We start from the raw sequence: 20,589 nt of genomic DNA on the forward strand, positions 1-20,589 counted from the left end.
GGTCTGCTGCCGATCACTGACTGAGATGGGACAGCCCCGCGGCTAGTGATTGGCTGAGCAGGCTGTCAATCATATTGAAAGACAAACGACTAAGATCGCAACGATCTGCTGCCTTTGCTCTGTGGAATTTCAATATGATTGACAGCCTGCTCAGCCAATCACTAGCCTCGGCGCTGTCCCATCTACTGTAAGTCAGTAATTGGCTGAGTGGACTGTCACTCCCAAGATTACTCACTTGTATTCAATGGGACATTCTATGCCACAATTATGGTCTGTACTAGAGCTTGTCAGTAATGGCAGCAGCAATTTTTGCAGATTGCGAATCCATAAATATGCAGACAGTGTGAATAACTCAATTGAAATCAATGGGACCTAAAATTGTCTGTAAATGCGGAACCATGTGAATTTAGCTACAGAACATGTGAATGTAGCCTAACATATGCACTTGTAGCCTTACTTGTCAGGAGCTCTACTTTCCAAATTCCAGCTTTTATTTACTGCCATTTTGCATTTACTGGAATAACTAAATAGGAGATTAAGACGGATCTGGAATATTCTTGGAAAACGAACCATGTTGTTGTAGGTGATACCAAATAGGAAATCATGCATGTTATTCTAGAATGGCCAGTTGTAATGTATGTTTACTATTCTGGCAGAAGAAACTCATTCTTTTCCCTTCCTGGGCATCCTTGGCTTTCTTTTCTATTGCATGTGATGCCAAGGCAAAGCAATGTTACTGTCTCAGTATGCCAATACAGCAGCTTCCCTGCCAAAAGAAAAGACAGAAAACAAGTCATGTCCCTTGATATTCATGTCTAACTGAGCCAAACAGACATATGGAGGACAGCTTATAAAACAAGAAGTGTTATTACACAGTGAGCAGGTCACAAGGGAATAGAATAAAAAGAATTAGAGGAAATTGCTCATATATTCTGTTGACATGGAGAAGCAGACGGTGTGCAATAAATTTCATTACCGACCATCTTTTCTGCTTATGCAATGTAGCAATCTAGCAATTAAAGAGTTTTTTTCTGAAAAATACATTTGGAATCCCACAAGTACTTGCGCTAAATGTCAATTCATTTAAATTTAAGAGGACTTCCATAATTTGAAATGGAAAACTGGAACACAAGGTGTTTTGAATCTTACTTAGGCCAAGTAACTATTACTTCTACGTTTCCAATATGTCAGAAGAGTTTCATAAGGATTGAAACTAGGCCACTCCACTTAAGTGTGTTCATGTGTTCAAGTTTAAGTTTAACTGCAATTATTGAATACAAAACCAAAAACAGATTATAAAGGACACTTACAAAGGAAAGACTGAGACTTCTCCTCTTTTCAGTTCCATTCTTGGCTTTATATTCAATAACTGCAATAAATAAAATTTGATTGGGTAAACACACACTAAACAAATTTGATTAACTACTTACAGTGTACCTTCTGTTTTACAAGGAGTTTCATTGGTCAGGGTCTGAGAGTTGTAAGAAAGGAGAGATGTGTTCAACTGCACGCCTCTCCTCTCTCTGCCTATGTGAACAAGATAACCCTCTACACCTACATTTTGTGTCCTCCTCCATAATGTGACACAGAGGCAGAAGAGAATGCACTGTGTTTTTCTCCCGGCTTATTCTCCCGATAATTGTGGTCTGTACACTGAACCCTGACTGATCAAAATTTTTCATTTGTTGCTAAAAGTAGAGCCGAGTGAATATATCGAAGCAACTCGCCACCAATTCAGCTAAAATTCGTTAATAAAAATCACTGGTGGTTGCAATAGGGACCACATGTTTGCTACATTGTGAGATATAACTAAAATACTGTGTGTATATATATATATATATATATATATATATATATATATACAGTATATATATGAATGAATGTGTCAGGAAGAATAGATAGGCTTTTGAAATAGAAAAAGCAACTCATTTTCAGTCTTCTTCCAGAAAATAACATACAGGTCCAGGCATCTGTAAGAACAATGCAGTAAGGTATTATTTTGGAAACAGAAAACAGTGGTTGCTATATAACATATTATGCAAATATAACAAATGTTTAAGACTGTTATTAAGTGGTTTTAAAATAAGGTGCTTGTAAACTACTTGTGATTTGGTTATTCATATCTTTTAGGTATACATCCAGCCCCCAGAACAGGTCCACCTGTTACTGTGACGTTTCCAAAAGGATGTGTCCCTAATCCATGTTTCTCAGGAGTCACCTGTACGGCAACTTCCTTTGGATTTAGTTGTGGCCCTTGTCCACCAGGCTTTACTGGAAATGGAACTTATTGTACTGATATTAATGAGGTATTCAGAGTGTGTTCACCATCAATGTTACTGATGTCTAATATCACAATTTACCGTCCTGGATCAATACAGTATTTCTGTGGTAGTTCTTAAAGGGGTTTTCCAGGATTAAAAGGGCATAGCTGGTTGCTTCCAAGAAGAGTCTCACAATTCCTACTATATATATATATATATATATATATATATATATATATATATATGTGGCAATACAAAGATCTGTCTCATGATTAGTGTTTAGCGAGCATGCTTGGTTGAACATAATGTTTGACCAAGCATCATGTTGCTCAATCGACTTGATGCTAGACCGAGCACCTTGTACTACTCGATGCACCGTAAATAACTGACAATCATTTGTCCAAATCTCCTGCCCGACGCAGTAAACTATTTCATATTTTTCTTAAATTTTTTGGTAGATTTGGTCCCTTGAAGAGATGTTTAAATGAAATCTACAAAAATTTGAACAAAAAGATGAAATGGGTTTCTGCAAGATACATTATACCTCCATCGGTATCTAATGTGTTCTGCAGAAACCTACTGCATTTTTTAATTTCAATTTCTAATTTCATTTTAATTTTCTAATTTTATTTAAACATCCCTTCAAGGGACAAAATATACCAAAAAATAAAAAATGTAATAGAGCGCAAAAACTGTAATGGGTTAACCAGGCACCCTTTGGTCTGCAAGCAGGTGGTACCTGGTCAAATGCTCGAGTCTCCCATTAAGTCGAACATTCGAGCATTGAAAAAAGCACAATTTGAGAAATGAGCACTTGAGCATTTTAGTGTTCATTCAACACTACTTATGATCTATTTACATCCAAGACTGTATCTACAACAGTCTAGGGTAGAGAAAAGCAAGTTTACAAACAAGAACAGAAAGGAGAATATGAAAAGCAAGACTATGAAACAGTCTGGCAGAGGAAGTAGTTATGGTGAACTCAATAAGAGAGTTCAAAAGGGGCCTGAATACATTTCTGGAGTGTAATAATATTACAGGTTATAGTTATTAGATTCCTATGAAGGGTTGTAGACCCAGGGATTTATTCTGGTTACCAGATGTAGAGTCACAAAGGATTTTTTCCTCCCTAAATGGTTCAGTGTACAGTATTAGTAAATGTAGTCACTGCCCTTGTATCTCATAGAAAAATCCAATAAAATCCAAATCCCCTTCTCCAGGCTGTGCTGCCCTGCTCTGTGGTGAGTCTGTCCATAAGATAGCTGATATGTAGGAGCATGTGACCATGCCTGGCCCCCCCCCCCCAGTGTCCGCCTCTCAGCCTATATATGCTTATGGTGGACACTGGGGGGAGGCGGTACACATGGAGTTGCACTCAGTAAGTGCAATGAGTATACTTACTAAGGCTACAAACCCACTCGGCGGGTCTGCAGCGAGTCTCCTTGCTGCGTTTTTGCAGCGAGACTCGCTGCAGATCCCAGCCCTATACTTTCATTAGCAGAGAAACTCGCAGCAGGGATGTATATCCCTGCTGCGATTTTGTCTGCAGCCCTCCCCATTAACCCCCTAGCCGTCGGACATTATACATTACCGGGTCCCCGTTCCTGCTTGCTTCGGGGCTCCCAGTGTCTTCAAGGCCCGCCCGGCCAATCAGTGCGATCGTACGGCCGGGGGGTGCGGGGGGCGATCATGCGGCCGGGGGGTGCGGGGGGCGATCATGCGGCCGGGGGCTGGGGGCGATCGGGGCTGCGGGGGGGGCGGGCAGGATATACATTACCAGGTCCCCGCTCCTGCTTGCTTCGGCGGCTCCCGGCACGTTCTGCCCGGCCAATCAGTGCGCTGCAGTAAACATAGCCCTACCATGATTTTGGAAAATGCTGCAAAAACAGCCAAAATGCAGTAAAAATTGTGTGAACACCAAATGCTACAAGCTATGGGCTATCCGTCATATTTTCCATGTGGCGTAAATTCACGGGATCAAAAAACATTGTGTTTCAAATAACGGTCATTGTTTAACTTTGGTGGGTGGCAGTTATTGCAATTAGGGCCGTTGATACATTATTTCAGTTTTAAGAAAAGACTGTGAAAGGACAGCCAAAAAAAAAGTCTGTATGTGAACAACTTAAAATAAGGTCCGCCAATAAATGTCCTGAACATTAATTTGATGACCACTGCGAACCACACAATGCTTTGTGTAAACCAGGGGTTTACACTGTGATGCGCGCCGCTCTGGAGGAGGAAGGAGCCGGCGCACACAGCATCCTCCGGTGTCTGTGACAGCTGCCGGACACAGGAGGATGCTGTCTATGCCGGCTTCTTCCCCAGCAGAGCGGCGCGTGTCTTCAGTCTCCTGCGGGCCGCGCGCGATGACGTCATTTCATCGCGCGCCGCCTGCAGGAGAAAGACCGGCACAGAGAACCTGGGACAGAAGAGGACATGGGCAGCGTGGGAGCGGAGGTAAGGTGAGTGGGATGTTTTTATTTGGGGGTTAACTAGGCCACCAGGGACATGCCTGATGGGGGTTAACTAGGCCACCAGGGACATGCCTGATGGGGTTTAACTAGGCCACCAGGGATATGCCTGATGGAGGGTTAAATAGGCCACCAGGGACATGCCTGATGGGGGTTAACTAGGCCACCAGGGACATGCCTGATGGGGGTTAACTAGGCCACCAGGGACATGCCTGATGGGGGTTAACTAGGCCACCAGGGACATGCCTGATGGGGGTTAACTAGGCTACCAGGGACATGACTGATGGGGGTTAACTAGGCCTACCAGAGGCATCACTGGGGGGGTTAACTAGGCTACCAGGGACATGACTTGGGGGTTAACTAGACTACAAGGGGCATCACTGGGGGGGTTAACTACAATAGCAGGGGCATCACTGGGGGTTAACTACAATAGCAGGGGCACTAGGGGAACAATACTGTGCCTTGCCCCGGGTGCTGCAAAACCACGCTACTAACTGCCGCACACGGTATGCGGCCCTCGAATGATTTTATTAATGCCCGACCGGCCCTCGACATGGAAAAGGTTCCCCACCCCTGGTGTAAACTAACGGCCCTTGTTTCCTCAATGGACTTCAATGGAAATGCATGCATGTCAGCTGATCGTTGTCTTCTATTACACAAAATGATTATCATTTGTAACCGCTGATATGGACGATAATCACTTGCTGGTTTTTCAATTTATTATGTGCAAGAAGTGATTTCTTTGAGATTATTAACAAAGTCATTTATCTTTCTAGTGCACAGCAAATCCATGCTTTCCACGCGTCCGTTGTGTCAACACCTCTCCTGGGTTTCATTGTGAACCGTGTCCTCTTGGTTATATAGGGAAAAGAGTTGAAGGAATTGGTTTGGAGTTTGCTAGAGCCAATAAGCAGGTAATTAGAAATGCCTTAGAAATTAAGAAAAAAAAGTTTTCTTAAATTATCTATGTAGTAGAAATTATGATATATGTGATAATTATCTGTGACAATAACACCTATTAAGGCTGGTTTTGGACCTGTTGCTGCATTCTTTACCATTTTCACATGCATTCTGAAAGCAACAAGTTATAAAGCAAATAACTTTTTTACATCTACAAATTAACACAGCTGCATTGAATCCAATTAAATCTGCCACCCCTTTCCCGAAATATTCCTCTTTTTCTGTATGTGCTTATTAGCAGGTCTGGTATACTGGAGCCCAGCACTCCCACTGCAACAATTTCCCAGCACTGACGCGCCATTGTTATTCATTTGTGTAAACTTTTCAGTTCCTGCCCGGGAATAAGTTATTGGAGCAATCCTGATAATAGAATATCATCATCACCATAGCCATATCAGGACTAGTGTTTATAAGAACAGTTGTATTTCTTAATTACACCATTATAGGGTGAGTATAATGTATTGATTAAATGGCTATTCCAGGATTGTCAAATTTCTTATACTCTGCTTGGGGCAGGGTGAAAGTAAATAATAAATGATATTTACTTACCTGCAACTTATATTCCAATAATATAGATAAAGAATATATCCACCCAAATGGCCATACATTTAGCAAAGCAGCGGCCAAGCTTTGGAAAATGTTTTCTTATAAAAGATGACCCCCTGTGCTGCAGCTTTCTATAGTAGATGGTTCCCTGTGCTTCTGTTCCCTCTAGTAGATCCCCCCTGTGGCTCCCATGATATTTAGACAGACAAATAAAACCAAACTTGCCTCCCATGTGCTTCACCATCGCTGCTCAGGTATTTTGGCACAGGTAACACATGTTACAGGTGCTGCAAGCCCCAGCCATGTCCCAGGACAGAGCTGCAGCACAGCACATTACTCAGGGGCCCACTGGCAATAAACTGAAATAAGCTATATGCAACTAAAGGGGGCATTAAAGGGGAACTCCACATAGAAAAAAAAAAAGTTTTTCTATTAAAAGTACATTAAAAGATATATAGATGTGTCTATACAATGTATTACCATATGTGTGCGGTTCTGCCACACTGGTAGCTGACTGACATCCCTCTTAGGAGACAAAGATTCCATGCCTCTGTCTGACATTGTGTGTGTTTGCTGAGTGCAGGCTGATGATGCAGACAGGGGGCAGGGCATGATGTCACAGGAGGCTTGGCTTGATCCCCCAATCCCCTGAGTGATTCACCATCTTTGACCAGCCAGAAGTAGCTGCTGCAACTTCACTGATTGTGCAAAAGTCTGCAGTGAAATTAGGGCTATGTTCACACATGTTGAAGTCTTATTGCATTACTGCAGCGTCTTCACAAAAATGAGACAGTAACACAATTAAATGATGCTAAACGTCAAAGAGGGTCAGAGGCGGCACTGCCAATCCCACCTGGACAAAAAACGAGGCATAAACAGTATATCGCATGTAAGATAATATCAGATAAAGTCCTTATTGTGAGGCTCAACATCAAAGATAAATGATGCTTGATCATATGTGCGTGAAGACAAAAAGTTCTTTACTTTATTTCAATATTGGCTTTATAGGTAGTAACTGTGTGCTGTGTGGGTGGGACTACAATTAAATGATACAGTACTGCAATTAATTCAGTAACACAATCAAACTGCAATGTGTGAACACATCCTAGATATTCTGCAACAGTTTTGGGTGGGGAATGGGCAGGGTGGGGGACTGTGATAAACAGCTGACGGAAAGCATTGCATTCTGGAAACTGTAGTACTGTGTACAACTGCTCAACCAGGAAGTACAGCCACACAATACAGAACAAAGACAGTTTAGCAATGCTATATGCTTCTGGAGCAAATTTTATTTTTACCTCTACCTGGAGTTCCCCTTATATATATTTATAGTACCTTCAATTTGTGGTGGGGACTCTTAGTTTAAAAAATTAATCCAGCATTAATACCAGCTGCTGCAGAACATCTTTAGAAATAGACTTTATGGAGTGTAATTATGCAGCAAGAGGGAAGACACCTTCCAGGTACAGAGCTCATGTGCTAGATAATCATAGCATTAAAAACTCAGAACTCAGTATTAATAACAGCTAAGCAGACCTAGCATTCACCTGATTGCTTAAAGGACATAACAAATATTACTGAAGTGCAAAATGGGAATGGGGTAATCTATAGCAGAAACAACTTTTGTGTGTAATGGGGCAGGGGTCTTACAACTAAAGATCAGCACTAAGCATAAATAGCAGCTGCTGCAGAACATCTTTGGAAACGAAACTGTCATTCACTTGAGACACTGCGGACATACACAAACACATCAATGACATATAAAAGAGATACACATATATATATATATATATATATATATATATATATATATATATATAGAGAGAGAGAGAGAGAGAGAGAGAGAGAGAGAGAGAGAGAGATCTTTAGTAGGTGGTAGCCTGAAATGAACCAGTCCTTATGTCAATTTAAAGATAAAAACTCTAACTTGGCTTTATTGTGGCATATAAAAGTTGAGGCAGACACAAAACTTGGCAACACTGTGCAAAACAGGATATAAAATAAACACCTCTAACTATACACAGGTCTCACCTTAGTGTTATGGAGTTGGAAGGGAATGGCAGGTCTCACTATCAAATCTACCTGCTATTCCAATAAAATCCAGGCCCGATAACACTATAGAACAGTTCAGCAGAATATCTCTGCTGAACTACATAGCTTTCCCAGAGTTTACCATTTCATCTCAGCTAGCAGCCTGGGTGAGATGTACACCCCCTCCAGTACTTTATCAGTCATCTGTCCACAATATATATATATGTATATATATATATATATATATATATATATATATATATATATATATATATATATAACTATTTCTAAAAACCCTTAGAAATAATGTCCTTACCTAATTACAGATGCCTTCCATAAGTGGTTGGCCCTAAACTCCAGCCTAACCCTAGGTATCCCTGGTATACCTAAATATCTAAATATACCTGGTATATCTAAAACCAGGGAGTACCTGGCTGATAAACAAACAATAACCTTAAACAGATAGATATGGCTGTAACAATTAGCTCCTTGCTTGCTTGATAAATCTGTTGTATTTTTCCTTCTCCAACACATTTCTTCCTATGGAGGGGTGTATCAGGGACAAAAGTGTATAGGATGTAGGTGTCTCATCAATGCCTAGGGTTTGACACCCATAATAAATAGGTTAATCTGATACAGTTATTTCAAGTATACAGATAAGTATTAGGTCAGTACTAAGTGCAGTGGACCGGTGGGGGCCGAAACCAGGGTAGCTCTGGCCATGGTGTGGCAGCTATGGGGGTGAAGGTCACTTGGGCACTTGACATAGTAGCCTGGAGTGGTGTGGTTACCCACCTCCGGTTGGTTAGCCTTTGGTTCCGTAAGTTTAGGTAGCCCAAGTATACCTATGCACAGTTAGAAAAACAAGGCCACTTTTCTCCAGAGACAACACAACTCATATATCCAGTTCAGGTGTGGTTTGTGGGTCTAAATCAATTGCCCCCCCCCCCTCCTTGTGTGTATATTTCTGACACTGAAAGAAGTCTGGCAAAAATTTTTATTAAAGCATTGTATTGCCCCCCAAAACTTAGACAAATCACCAATATACACTTATTACAGGAAATGCTTATAAAGTGTTTTTTTCCCTGCACTTACTACTGCATCAAGGCTTCACTTCCTGGATAAAATGGTGATGTCACGACCCGACTCCAAGAGCTGTGCGGGCTGTGGCTGCTGGAGAGGATGATGGCAGGGGGACACTGAGGGACACAGGGCACTGGAGGGACACTGGGCATCCCTCTGCCATCATCGTCTCCAGCAGCCACAGCCCGAACAGCTATGGGAGTCGGGTTGTGACATCACCATTTTATCCAGGAAATGACATCACCATTTTATCCAAGAAGTGAAGCCTTGATGCAGTAGTAAGTGCAGGGAAAAAAGCACTTTATAAGCATTTCCCATAATAAGTGTATATTGGTCATTTGTATAACCTTTGGGGAGCAATACAATACTTTAATAAAAATTTTCTGCGGACTTCTCCTTGATAAGAAAAACAGCATCTTATTTTTCAGTGTCTACGATATACCATGCAAATAGCACCATTGCCTGGTTTCACAAAATGTTATTCATAATGTTATATAGAACTGTAGTCAAAATAGAAGGTAGATATCACAATGACTTATAAGCCTATTAATATGGGTGATCATAAATTATTTGTACATTTTTTTTCTATCTCTCAGATGTGCCAGGATTTAGATGAATGTGCAAACAATCCATGTCCTGCTAACACTGTCTGCACTAATACCAAGGTAAGCCATATCGTATTGTCATCATAGAAATAATGGTGAGCACATGAGATGAGATTAAACATATGGTACCTGGAATAAATGCTATGTCTTAACATTATTTACAATATATCGCTCTTTCAAAGTGTCAGGAAACATTCCTGGGTCCAACCTGCTACTGCATTTGTCCTTTGTCAAATTTGTGAGCAAGATATGTGCCCTACTGGTGAATCTGGTGCACACTACACTGGCAAGAGATGATGTCACACTTCACAGTTATCAATAAACTCATTGTGGGTCAGTACTAAGGACTGCAAATGGACTTGTTATAGAATTAGTTAAAAAATAAGAAATACCAAGAAAGAAAAAGAAGAGATGTTTGGACCTTTTATATCAAAACAGTCTAACAGAAAGAAATGGTCTTGTTTGCCATAGAAACCATGTAGCGCTTAGCTTTCATTTCTTAAAGGGGTTATTCATAATAAGTAAAAACATAGCTGCATTCCTCTGCTTGTCCAGATTTAGGAGCTGAGCTGCAATACCACACACAAACTGAGGTCTCTGAGGTCATGCAGAAGGCTGTCTCTGGTAGAAAGCAGCCATGTTTTGTGTATCCTGGATAACCCCTTAGGGTGTTTCCATGACAGGATTTTATCAATTAATAATATTATATTCTATTAATAATGACGGATGCAAATGATGATAATGATCAAACTGCCCACAGCAACCAATCACAATTCAGCTTTCATTTCACCAGAGCTGATAGCTGAGCTGTGATTGGTTGTTATGGGCAGTTTACACCAGTTTATATTTATAAACTGTGATAAATCTGGATCAACGTCTTTAGGTTTCTGTTAGGGATTATTCTCACAGCCATCCACAAACCCCTTTATTCTTTAATATATGTTTTAATAATTTCTTATTTTGTCTTTGTTTAGGGTTCATATAAGTGTTCTGCATGTAAGGCTGGGTCAGGAGGTGAGAACCAAAACTCAGCTTGTAAAACTGAAAGAAGGTGCCCAAATGGGGAGATTAGCAAATGCCATGAAAATGCAGATTGCATTATGGAAAGAGATGGCTCCGTGGCATGCGTGGTGAGAATCTTCTTTTGCCTTTTTGTGAAAATTATTGGTCACATTACTAGAATACACCATAACCTTTTGACCATCGGGGGTCGATAATCGCCAAGTTGGCTGACTTGTCGTTGTCTTTTAAACAGGCTTAAATGCCAACGATCAGGATCAGCCTGTTAACCCCTTCACGTCAGCAATCTGTATATATACGTTCCTATTGCACATGCCCCGTGCAGTAGGAATGTATATATACGTTCCTGCTTTGACGGGGCTTTGTGATGAGAGCGGGATCGCTGCAGGGATAGCGATCCCGCTCTCATCTGTGTACAGCACCGGAGATAATGAGAATCAGCTGCGATCCCACTAATCAGTAATGTCTGTTCACAGTGATCAAATAGTAAAAATGAATGAAAGACCCATGCTCTCCGCCACCGGAGGTAGCAGAGAGCATGGGGCAGTGATCGGGGACCCCCCTGTGGGGTCACAGTACAAGCGATCAGCGGTATATACTATATACCGCTGATGGCTTGTGCCATGTGCTCCCCGGCACTTTTTATCCCCTGTCACCATGAATGATTGGTGACAGGGGATAAAAAGTGATGTCCCCCCACCCCCCAAGTCGCCCCACACCCCCCCTGTCACCCCCGTCCCCCAGTCACCCTCCCCTACCCCATATACTCACCAGATCCTGGAGCTCCTTCCTGCTCGACGTCCTGGCTGGTTATGAAGTGCGCATGCGCTCCACAACCAGCCAGCTCTGAAAATTTAAAGTGACCAATTTGGTCTCTGTCACTAAACTATGAATACTGTGATAGAAAATATCACAGTAATCATAGTAATACAGTGAAAATGAATGTATACAAGTGAAAGTACAAAAAGTGACAAACATACAAAAAAAAAATTAAACACACACTTTTTATTATAGTAATAATTGCAGTTTACTCCCAAATTACCCCTAACCCCCCCAGATTACCCGTAACCACCGCAGGTTGCCCGTAACCACCGCAGGTTGCCCGTAACCACCGCAGGTTGCCCGTAACCACCCCAGGTTGTCCGTAATCATGTCAGATTGCACGTAACCCCCAGATTACCTGTAACCACCGCACGTTGCACATAACCACCGCACATTGCCCATAACCACCGCACGTTGCCCATAACCACCGCACGTTGCCCATAACCACCGCACATTGCCCATAACCACCGCACGTTGCCCGTAACCACCGCACGTTGCCAGTGACCCCCTCCAGAATGTCCGTAATCACCCCAGATTGCCTATAACCACTCCAAATTACATGTACCCACCCCAGATTACCTATAAGCACTTCAGTCTATCCGTAACAATTCTAGATTGTCTGTAACCCCTCCAGGTTGCCCGTAACCAGCGCAGGTTGCGCATAACCACCCCAGGTTGCCCGTAATCATGCCAGATTACATGTACCCCCCAGATTGCAGGCAACCACCGCAGGTTGCGTCTGACCACCCCACCTTGCCTCTGACCACCGCACGTTGCATCTGACCACCGCACCTTGCCTCTGACCACTGCACCTTGCCTCTAACCACCCCAAATTGCCAGTGACCCCCTCCAGATTGCCCCTAACCATGCCAGATTACAGGTACCCACCTCAGATTACCTATTAGCACTTCAGTTTATCCGTAACCACAGCAGGTTGCCTGTAACCACCCCAGATTGTCCGTAACCACCCCAGATTGTCCGTAACCACCCCAGATTGTCTCTAACCACCCCACGTTGCCTCTAACCACAGCAGGTTGCCTGTAACCATCCCAGATTGTCTGTAACCACAGCAGGTTGTCCGAATGCACCCCACGTTGCTCATAACTACCCCAGGTTGCCTCTAACCACCCCAGGTTGCCTCTAACCACCCCAGGTTGCTGTAACCACAGCAGGTTGCCCGTGACCACCCCATGTTGACCGTATCCACCCCAGATTACCCGTAACCACCCCAGAATACCCGTAACCACCCCAGATTACCCGTAACCACCCCAGATTACCCGTAACCACCTCAGACTGCCCGTAACCACCTCCAGATTACCTGGAACCACCCCAGACTGTCTGAAACCACCCCACATTACCTGTAATCTATTTTTTTTATTTTATTTTAGTAACTGCACTATTCTAATAACTATTACTAGCTGCGGTTTTGCTCCAGCAAATTGGCGCTCCTTCCATTCTGAGCCCTGCTGTGTGCCCATACAAAGGTTTATGCCCACATACGGGGTACCGTTGTACTCAGGAGAACCTGCGTTACAGATTTTGGGGTACATTTTTTCTCCTGTTCCTTGTGAAATTTAGACATTTCAAACTAAACGAACATATTATTGGAAAAATTCAAGTTTTTCATTTTTACTGGCCAATTTTGAATACTTTCCTCTAATACCTGTGGGGCCAAAATGCTTATCCTACCCCAAGATGAATTCTTTGAGGGGTGTACTTTCCGAAATGGGGTGACTTTTGGGGGGGTTCTATTCTGTAGACATTACAGGGGCTCTGCAAACGCACCTGGTGCTCAGAAACTTCTTCAGAAAAATCTGCACGGAAAATGCTAATTGGCGCTCCTTCCCTTCTGAGCCCGGCTGTGTGCCCATACAATGGTTTATGCCCACATATGCAGTACCGTTCTACTCAGGAGAACCTGCGTTACAGATTTTGGGGTGAATTTTCTCTCCTGTTCCTCGTGAAATTGAGAAATTTCAAACTAAAGGAACATATTATTGGAAAAATTCGAGTTTTTTTAATTTTTACTGTCTACTTTTGAATACTTTCCTCTAATACCTGTGGGGTCAAAATGCTCACCACACACCAAGATGAATTCTTTGAGGAATGCACTTTCCAAAATGGGGTGACTTATGGCAAGATTTTACTCCGCTGGCACTACAGGGGCACTGCAAACGCACCTGGCGCTCAGAAACTTCTTCAGCAAAATCTGCATTGAAAAAGCTAATTGGTGCTCCTTTCCTTCTGAGCCCTGTTGTGTGCCCATACAGTGGTTTATACCGACATGTGAGGAACCTTTTTACTCAGGAGAACCTGCGTTACAAGTTTTGGGGTACTTTTTTTCTCTTGTTCCTCGTGAAATTGAGAAATATTAAACTAAACGAACATATTATTGGAAAAATTAGAGTTTTAAATTTTTACTGTCTAATTTTGAATACTTTCCTCTAACACCTGTGGGGTCAAAATGCTCATCCTACCCCAAGATGAATTCTTTGAGGGGTGTACTTTCCAAAATGGGGTGACTTATGGGGGGGTTTTCTCTCTGCGGACACTACAGGGGCTCTGCAAATGCACCTGGCACTCGGAAAATTCTACAGCAAAATCTGCAATGGAAAAGCTAACTGGCACTCCCTTCCTTCTGAGCCCCGCTCTGTGCCCATACAGTGGTTTACGCCCACATATGGGGTACCGTAGTACTCAAGAGAACCTGCGTTACAAATTTTGGGGTGCTTTTTCTCTCATGTTCCTTTTGAAAATGAGAAACTTTAATCTAAACGTATATATTATTGGAAAATTTTAATTTTTCATTTTTTTACAACCTAATGGTGAATACTTTCCTCCAGCCCCTGTAGGGTTAAAATGCTCATTATACCCCTAGATTAATTCTTTAAGGTGTGTAGTTTCCAAAATGGGGTCACTTATGGGGGTTTTCAATATACAAACCTCCTAAATCAACTTAAAAAAAGAACTGGTCCCTAAAAAAATCAGTTTTGGAAACTTTCACGAAAATGTGGTAATTTGCTGATAAATTTCTAAGCCCCGTAACACCCTAAAAAAGTAAAATATGTTTATGAAATGAAGCCAGAATAAATAGGACATATCGGTAATGTGACTTAGTAACTAATTTATGTGATACGACTTTCTTTTTTTAGAAGCAGAGAATTTCAAAGTTCATAAAATGCAAATTTTTTCAATTTTTCATGATATTTTGATGTTTTTCACAAAAAACACACAAAGTAGTGACCAAATTTTGCCACTAATATAAAGTGCCATATGTGACGAAAAAACATTCTCAGAATCGCTAGCATACGTTAAAGCATCACTGAGCTATAAGAGCATAAATTGAGACATAAATTGAGGTCAGATTTAGAAAAATGAGCCTGGTCTTTTAGGTGCAAATAGGCTTGGTCTTGAAGGGGTTAAAGATCTACTGACACCACTTCACGTAACAGGAGCGTCAGCAGCAGACCACCACTGTCTCCTATGAAAAGACGATTACCTGGACAGCCCCCCCCCCCCCGCGTCTATAACCCCCCCGCGCCTCTTACCTGAGGAGCAAGCGAAAGCTGACCTGACAGCTGCTTGCTCTCCACATCGACCTGTGTAATAGGGACTTAAAGTGACACTGTCACCCCCTTTGTGCATTCTGACTTCTCTGCATAGGTGTAATGGGTAAATTTTGCGGTTTTCATACCTTATTTTATATCATATGTCATGGTGCTTGTTCAAGTAAAAAGTCATCTTTTATCAACTGCAGATTATGTTAAGTGGGCGGGGCCTTGCGGTATTAGCGCCACTTAGCCCCACCCACAACACCACCGTTGTTCCCCACCAGCCATTGGAACAGGCTGTCCTACAGGTCTAGGCCCCACCCCCTTTAGGTCGGCCCACCAATAATCTGCAGTTGATGAAAGATGAACAAGCACCATGACATATGATATAAAATAAGGTATGAAAACCGCTAAATTTACCCATTACACCTGTGTAGAGATGTCAGAATGCACAAAGGGGGTGACAGTGTCACTTTAAGCCTTTGTTAATCATTAAAATAGAGGAATCAAGACCCCTTTAACATTTCAACAACAACACAGCCACATTTAAGGGCACTACAGCTCCTTCATTTAGGATCATAGGGGACGATAGAGATATGTCAACATTTACTATGAAGGGAATACTCCTTGAGGGTGCGTTCACACCTACAGGATCCGCAGCAGATCTGCAGCAGATCCACAGCAGATTTGATGGTGCAGATTTGATGCTGTGCTCAGTTATTTAAACGAAATCTGCTGCGGATCCGCAGCAGAAAATCAGCTGCGGATCCGGTAAGTGTGAACGTACCCTTAACGGGTGGTGGACAACAGGGTATTACTGCTTTATAATATTAAAATGATTGAATTAACAACTTTTTCTAGCAATTTTTCTTTTCGTCTTAACATTGATCGTTTAAAATAAAAACAAATCACTTGTCAACAAGTGCTTAAAGTGTAACTGTCTTTTTTTTGCAGAAATCAGTAGTATAAGCGATTTTAAGAAACTCTATAATAGGTTTTATTAGGCAAAAAAGCCTCTTTCTTTACTCAGAAAGCAGTTTCCTAGCCTCCCCCTCTCACTTCTTATCTGTTGATTATCGGGTTCTGCTGTGTCCATTATATCCTATGGAGGGGGGAGGGGCTGAGGGAGATAAGTGAGCAGGAAGTCTCCTCCATTCTTATTCACTTCTAACAGCCCCTCCCCTCTCCATAGAGCATAATGGACACAGAAATCCTGCTTCTTCTGAAGTGAGGGGGGGGGGGGGCTAAGAAAACAGCTTTTTGAGTACAGAAGGAAACTCTTTTGCTAAATAAAACCTATTACAGAGTTTCTTAAAATTGCTTGCACTATTGATATTTATTGTTTTCAGAAAAATGACATTCAAATGACAATTCCGCTTTAAGGGATTTATCTGTAAAAGGACTGTAAGCGCAACAGAAGCAAAGTGAATCCCTCTGTGTGATCTTGAAAGTTAAACATATTAAAGTATAGCAAAGTTTATTACTACGCAATTCTTCATTGTGACAAAAACACTGCAAAATAGCGATATTTTACCACAAATTGTGCAATTTACAGCAAAATAGCTCTAATTAACCCCTTCAGGACCAGGCTAATTTTCGTCTTTGCGTTTTCGTTTTTTCCTCCTTGTACTTAAAAGGCCATAACAGTTACATTTTTACACCTACAGACCCACATGAGCCCTTATTTTTTGTGTCACTAATTGTACTTTGCAATGACAGGCTGAATTTTTGCATAAAATATGCTGCTACACCAGAAAAAATTATATGCGCGGCTGAAATTGAAAAAAAAACACAATTATTTTTCTTTGGGGGGGGGCTTCGTTTTTACGCCGTGTGTCCTATGGAACTGACATGTTATATATGTTCCTCAAGTTGTTACGATTACAACGACATGTAACATGTATAACTTTTATTGCATCTGATGGCTTTTAAAAAATTCAAACCATTGTTAACAAATATATGTTCCTTAAAATCTCTCCATTCCCATGCTTATAGCGCTTTTATCCTTTAGTCTATGGGGCTGTGTGAGGTGTCATTTTTTGTGCCATGATGTGTTCTTTCTATCTTGATTGCGCATATACGACTTTTTGATTGCTTTTTATTACAATTTTTCATGCTACATGCGGCACCCGGGACCGCAGCGGTTCAGAGCGGGGTCACCGCGCGGCCCTGCTCTGAACACCCCCACATGCGCGAGGACGTACAGTTACGTCCTTGTGCTGGAAAGGGTTAAATGCTATGTGTGAGCACAACCTTTGCACAGCCAATTATCATGAATGCTCAGTTGCTTGATAATAAGCCTGAGTTATAGTGTGTTTTCAAAAAAATGCTATGAAATTCCAAATTGTGTGAACATACCCTTAATAGTTTGTTTACACAGACAGATGATCTCATAGATTATTGAAGCCAAAGCCAGGAACAGACTATAAGTCAAGAACAGATCATAAAGGAAAGACTGAGATTTCTACTCTTTTCAAATCCATTCCTGGCATTGGCTTCAAAAATCTGTCAAATATCTGAAGGCGATTAAGTGATTAATTACTGCAATTAAGTAATGCAGTAAGGTTCCAGCTAATATTGCTAACTAAAGTTAATTAAATGTTAATTTACGATATGTGTGCACATAGCCTGAAATGATGCAGCACTGCAGTAAAATGATCAATTACTTAATTTAAATTATGCATTCACATTGTATTTTGTATCTTTTTTGCATATATAAACACAGCCTAAAAGGTTCTTTACATTGTGAGTGAAAAGATGCAAGTTACACTTGGTTGCTTCTAAAGAGCCTTGTCTTCAGTTCCTTTAGAGGTCCATAGAGGCATGGTAGGCAGCTGCTATGGAGCCTGTGCAGCAGGGGGCCCAGAGATGCACGGGGAAGACAGGAGCCATCTTGTGTCCTTCTGCTTAACCCTTATGTACTGCAGTGTGTAAGTGACCCAATGTTTACTTACATGCTGCAACACAAAAAAGGGTTAAAAGCAGAAGACAAAGTGATCTCTGGTTCACTGTACTGATAAACCCTGACCTCTGTTCTCTGCCCTGCAGCAATCAAGTAGGAAAATGTGCAGAGCTTCAGGCTGAGGTCAGGGTTTATCAGTGCACTAGCAGTAAAGAGATCAGTGAGAGATCTGGGGGAGATTTATCAAAGGGTGTAAAATTTAGACTGGTGCAAACTACCCACAGCAACCAATCACAGCTCAGCTTTAGGCAGTGCTGAAAGGAAAGCTGAGCTATGATTGGTTGCTGTGGGCAGTTTGTACCAGTCTAAATTTTACACCCTTTGATAAATCTCCCCCCTTGTCTTCTGAATTTTGGGTCACTTACACACTGCAGTACATAAGGGGTTAAGCAGAAGGCAGTCTGTTGTTGCACCTATGTATTTAATCAAAATGTCCCTAATGGGCCCTTATAGTTAAAACAGTGGACTGACAGAGCAGGCAGCCATTGGTTCCCTGCTCTGACAGACACTGTCTCTGGCCATAAGAGATTTTATTTTTTGGCCACATCACCAAGTTTTTTATATATATATATATATATATATATATATATATATATATATATATATATATGCAGTGCTTTGTGTTTTGCGTAGGGGAGGGCCCTTACAAATCTTTATTACAAGCCAATGTATTACAGGAACTGTAATGATGCATAATGACATTCAGTTAAACAACTTAGTTAAAATAATAACATTCTTACACAATTTTCTACAGTGTAAAGTGGGATGGGCTGGTAATGGACTAATCTGTGCGAAGGATACAGACATTGATGGATTCCCAGATGAAAAGCTGCGATGTTCTGATCTAAGATGCAAAAAGGTAAGACCCCAAAAAACCAATGTAGAAAACCAATAACAAAAAATATTTCAGCCAATTAATTGCACTCGTATCATACCTCACACTGTTACCATATTATCACCATACTGTCACAGTGTTACCATATTATCACCATACCGTCACACTGTTACCATATAATCACCATACCGTCACACTGTTCTGTAGACTGGACCAGGAAGCTTCCAGCATCAGGAATAATTATGATGGCACTATTGTACTACAGTGACCGCAGGGCTGTGTCAGTACACTAGCGCAAACCATACACTGACCCATTTAGACCCCCAATGGTACGCAGGCTCTGTACACTATATAAGTGATTACAGTGCAGTTACTAATGACCAAGCGCTGCTATTGAGATATATATATATATATATATATATATATATATATATATATATATACCAAGACCGATATTACCAAAAATACCAGTATATAGGAAGGAAATATTATCACCATACATATTACTGCTATACCTGTTTCTGACCAAATACTGTATACTAAAACTAGGAAAACACAGTACCAGATAATAGGTAACAAAAAATACCACCACATAGTGACTAACACCACTACTGATACTGACTAATACCACCACATACTGACTAACACCACTGCTGCTACTAAATAAAAACTAAGTACAAACACCAATATCACCTCATACAATCACATAGAGGTAGAGCCAGCCCTACACAGGCTCTATACACCATATAAATTACAGTGCAGTTATATCCAGTGACTTACAGGAGACGTCTTCTCTGATCTGATCTGAGTTCTTCCCTTTTCATATTCTTCTCCATCTGCCCTGGGCCATCATAAGAACTTCTCAGAGCCACAAATCCACAGAATCTGCCAGAGAAGCATATTAGGCTCCTCACTCTGGCACCATCCTCATCTCTACAAACTGCACATCTGTATTGGCCCCTTTATACCTTCATTTAGTGGGTAGGCTTAGTCTTTGCGATCCCCCTGTTATATCCCCCTTATAGATGGCTCCCCTGTTATACCCCCCTTATAGATGTCCCCCTGTTATCCCCCCTTATAGATGGCAACCCTGTTATAACCCCCTTATACATGGCCCCCTGTTATAACCCCCATATAGATGGCTCCCCTGTTATCACCCCCTTATAGATGGCTCCCTGTTATATCCCCCCTTATAGATGCCCCCCTTATCCACCCCCATATCGATGCCCCCCTGTTATCCACCCCTTCTCGATGCCCCCGTTATCCCCCTTATAGATGGCCCCCTGTTACGCCCCCCTTATAGATGGCCCCCTGTTATAAATCCGTTGTGAATCCTATGTCGATGACTTTCAATGACAATACATACTTGCATACTTGGGAGTATGTATGTGATATTAACCCCCATTAACCCCCACCAGCTGGAGCATACATTACCTGCTCCA

At 41.7% G+C, this 20,589-nt stretch overlaps 1 protein-coding gene across 1 annotated transcript in view; it reads left to right on the forward strand.

Moving 5' to 3' along the window:
* Positions 1-20,589, forward strand: part of COMP (cartilage oligomeric matrix protein) — a 93,974-nt gene that overhangs the window by 34,316 nt on the left and 39,069 nt on the right. The window contains exons 4-8 of the mRNA XM_069964496.1: positions 2,131-2,306; positions 5,509-5,646; positions 9,949-10,017; positions 10,932-11,087; positions 19,067-19,171. Of these exons, the coding sequence (XP_069820597.1) occupies positions 2,131-2,306; positions 5,509-5,646; positions 9,949-10,017; positions 10,932-11,087; positions 19,067-19,171 (644 nt within the window). The remainder of the gene's footprint in view (positions 1-2,130; positions 2,307-5,508; positions 5,647-9,948; positions 10,018-10,931; positions 11,088-19,066; positions 19,172-20,589) is intronic.

The sequence above is a fragment of the Dendropsophus ebraccatus genome, chromosome 3 (genome assembly GCF_027789765.1).
Source record: "Dendropsophus ebraccatus isolate aDenEbr1 chromosome 3, aDenEbr1.pat, whole genome shotgun sequence".
Lineage (NCBI taxonomy): Eukaryota > Metazoa > Chordata > Amphibia > Anura > Hylidae > Dendropsophus > Dendropsophus ebraccatus.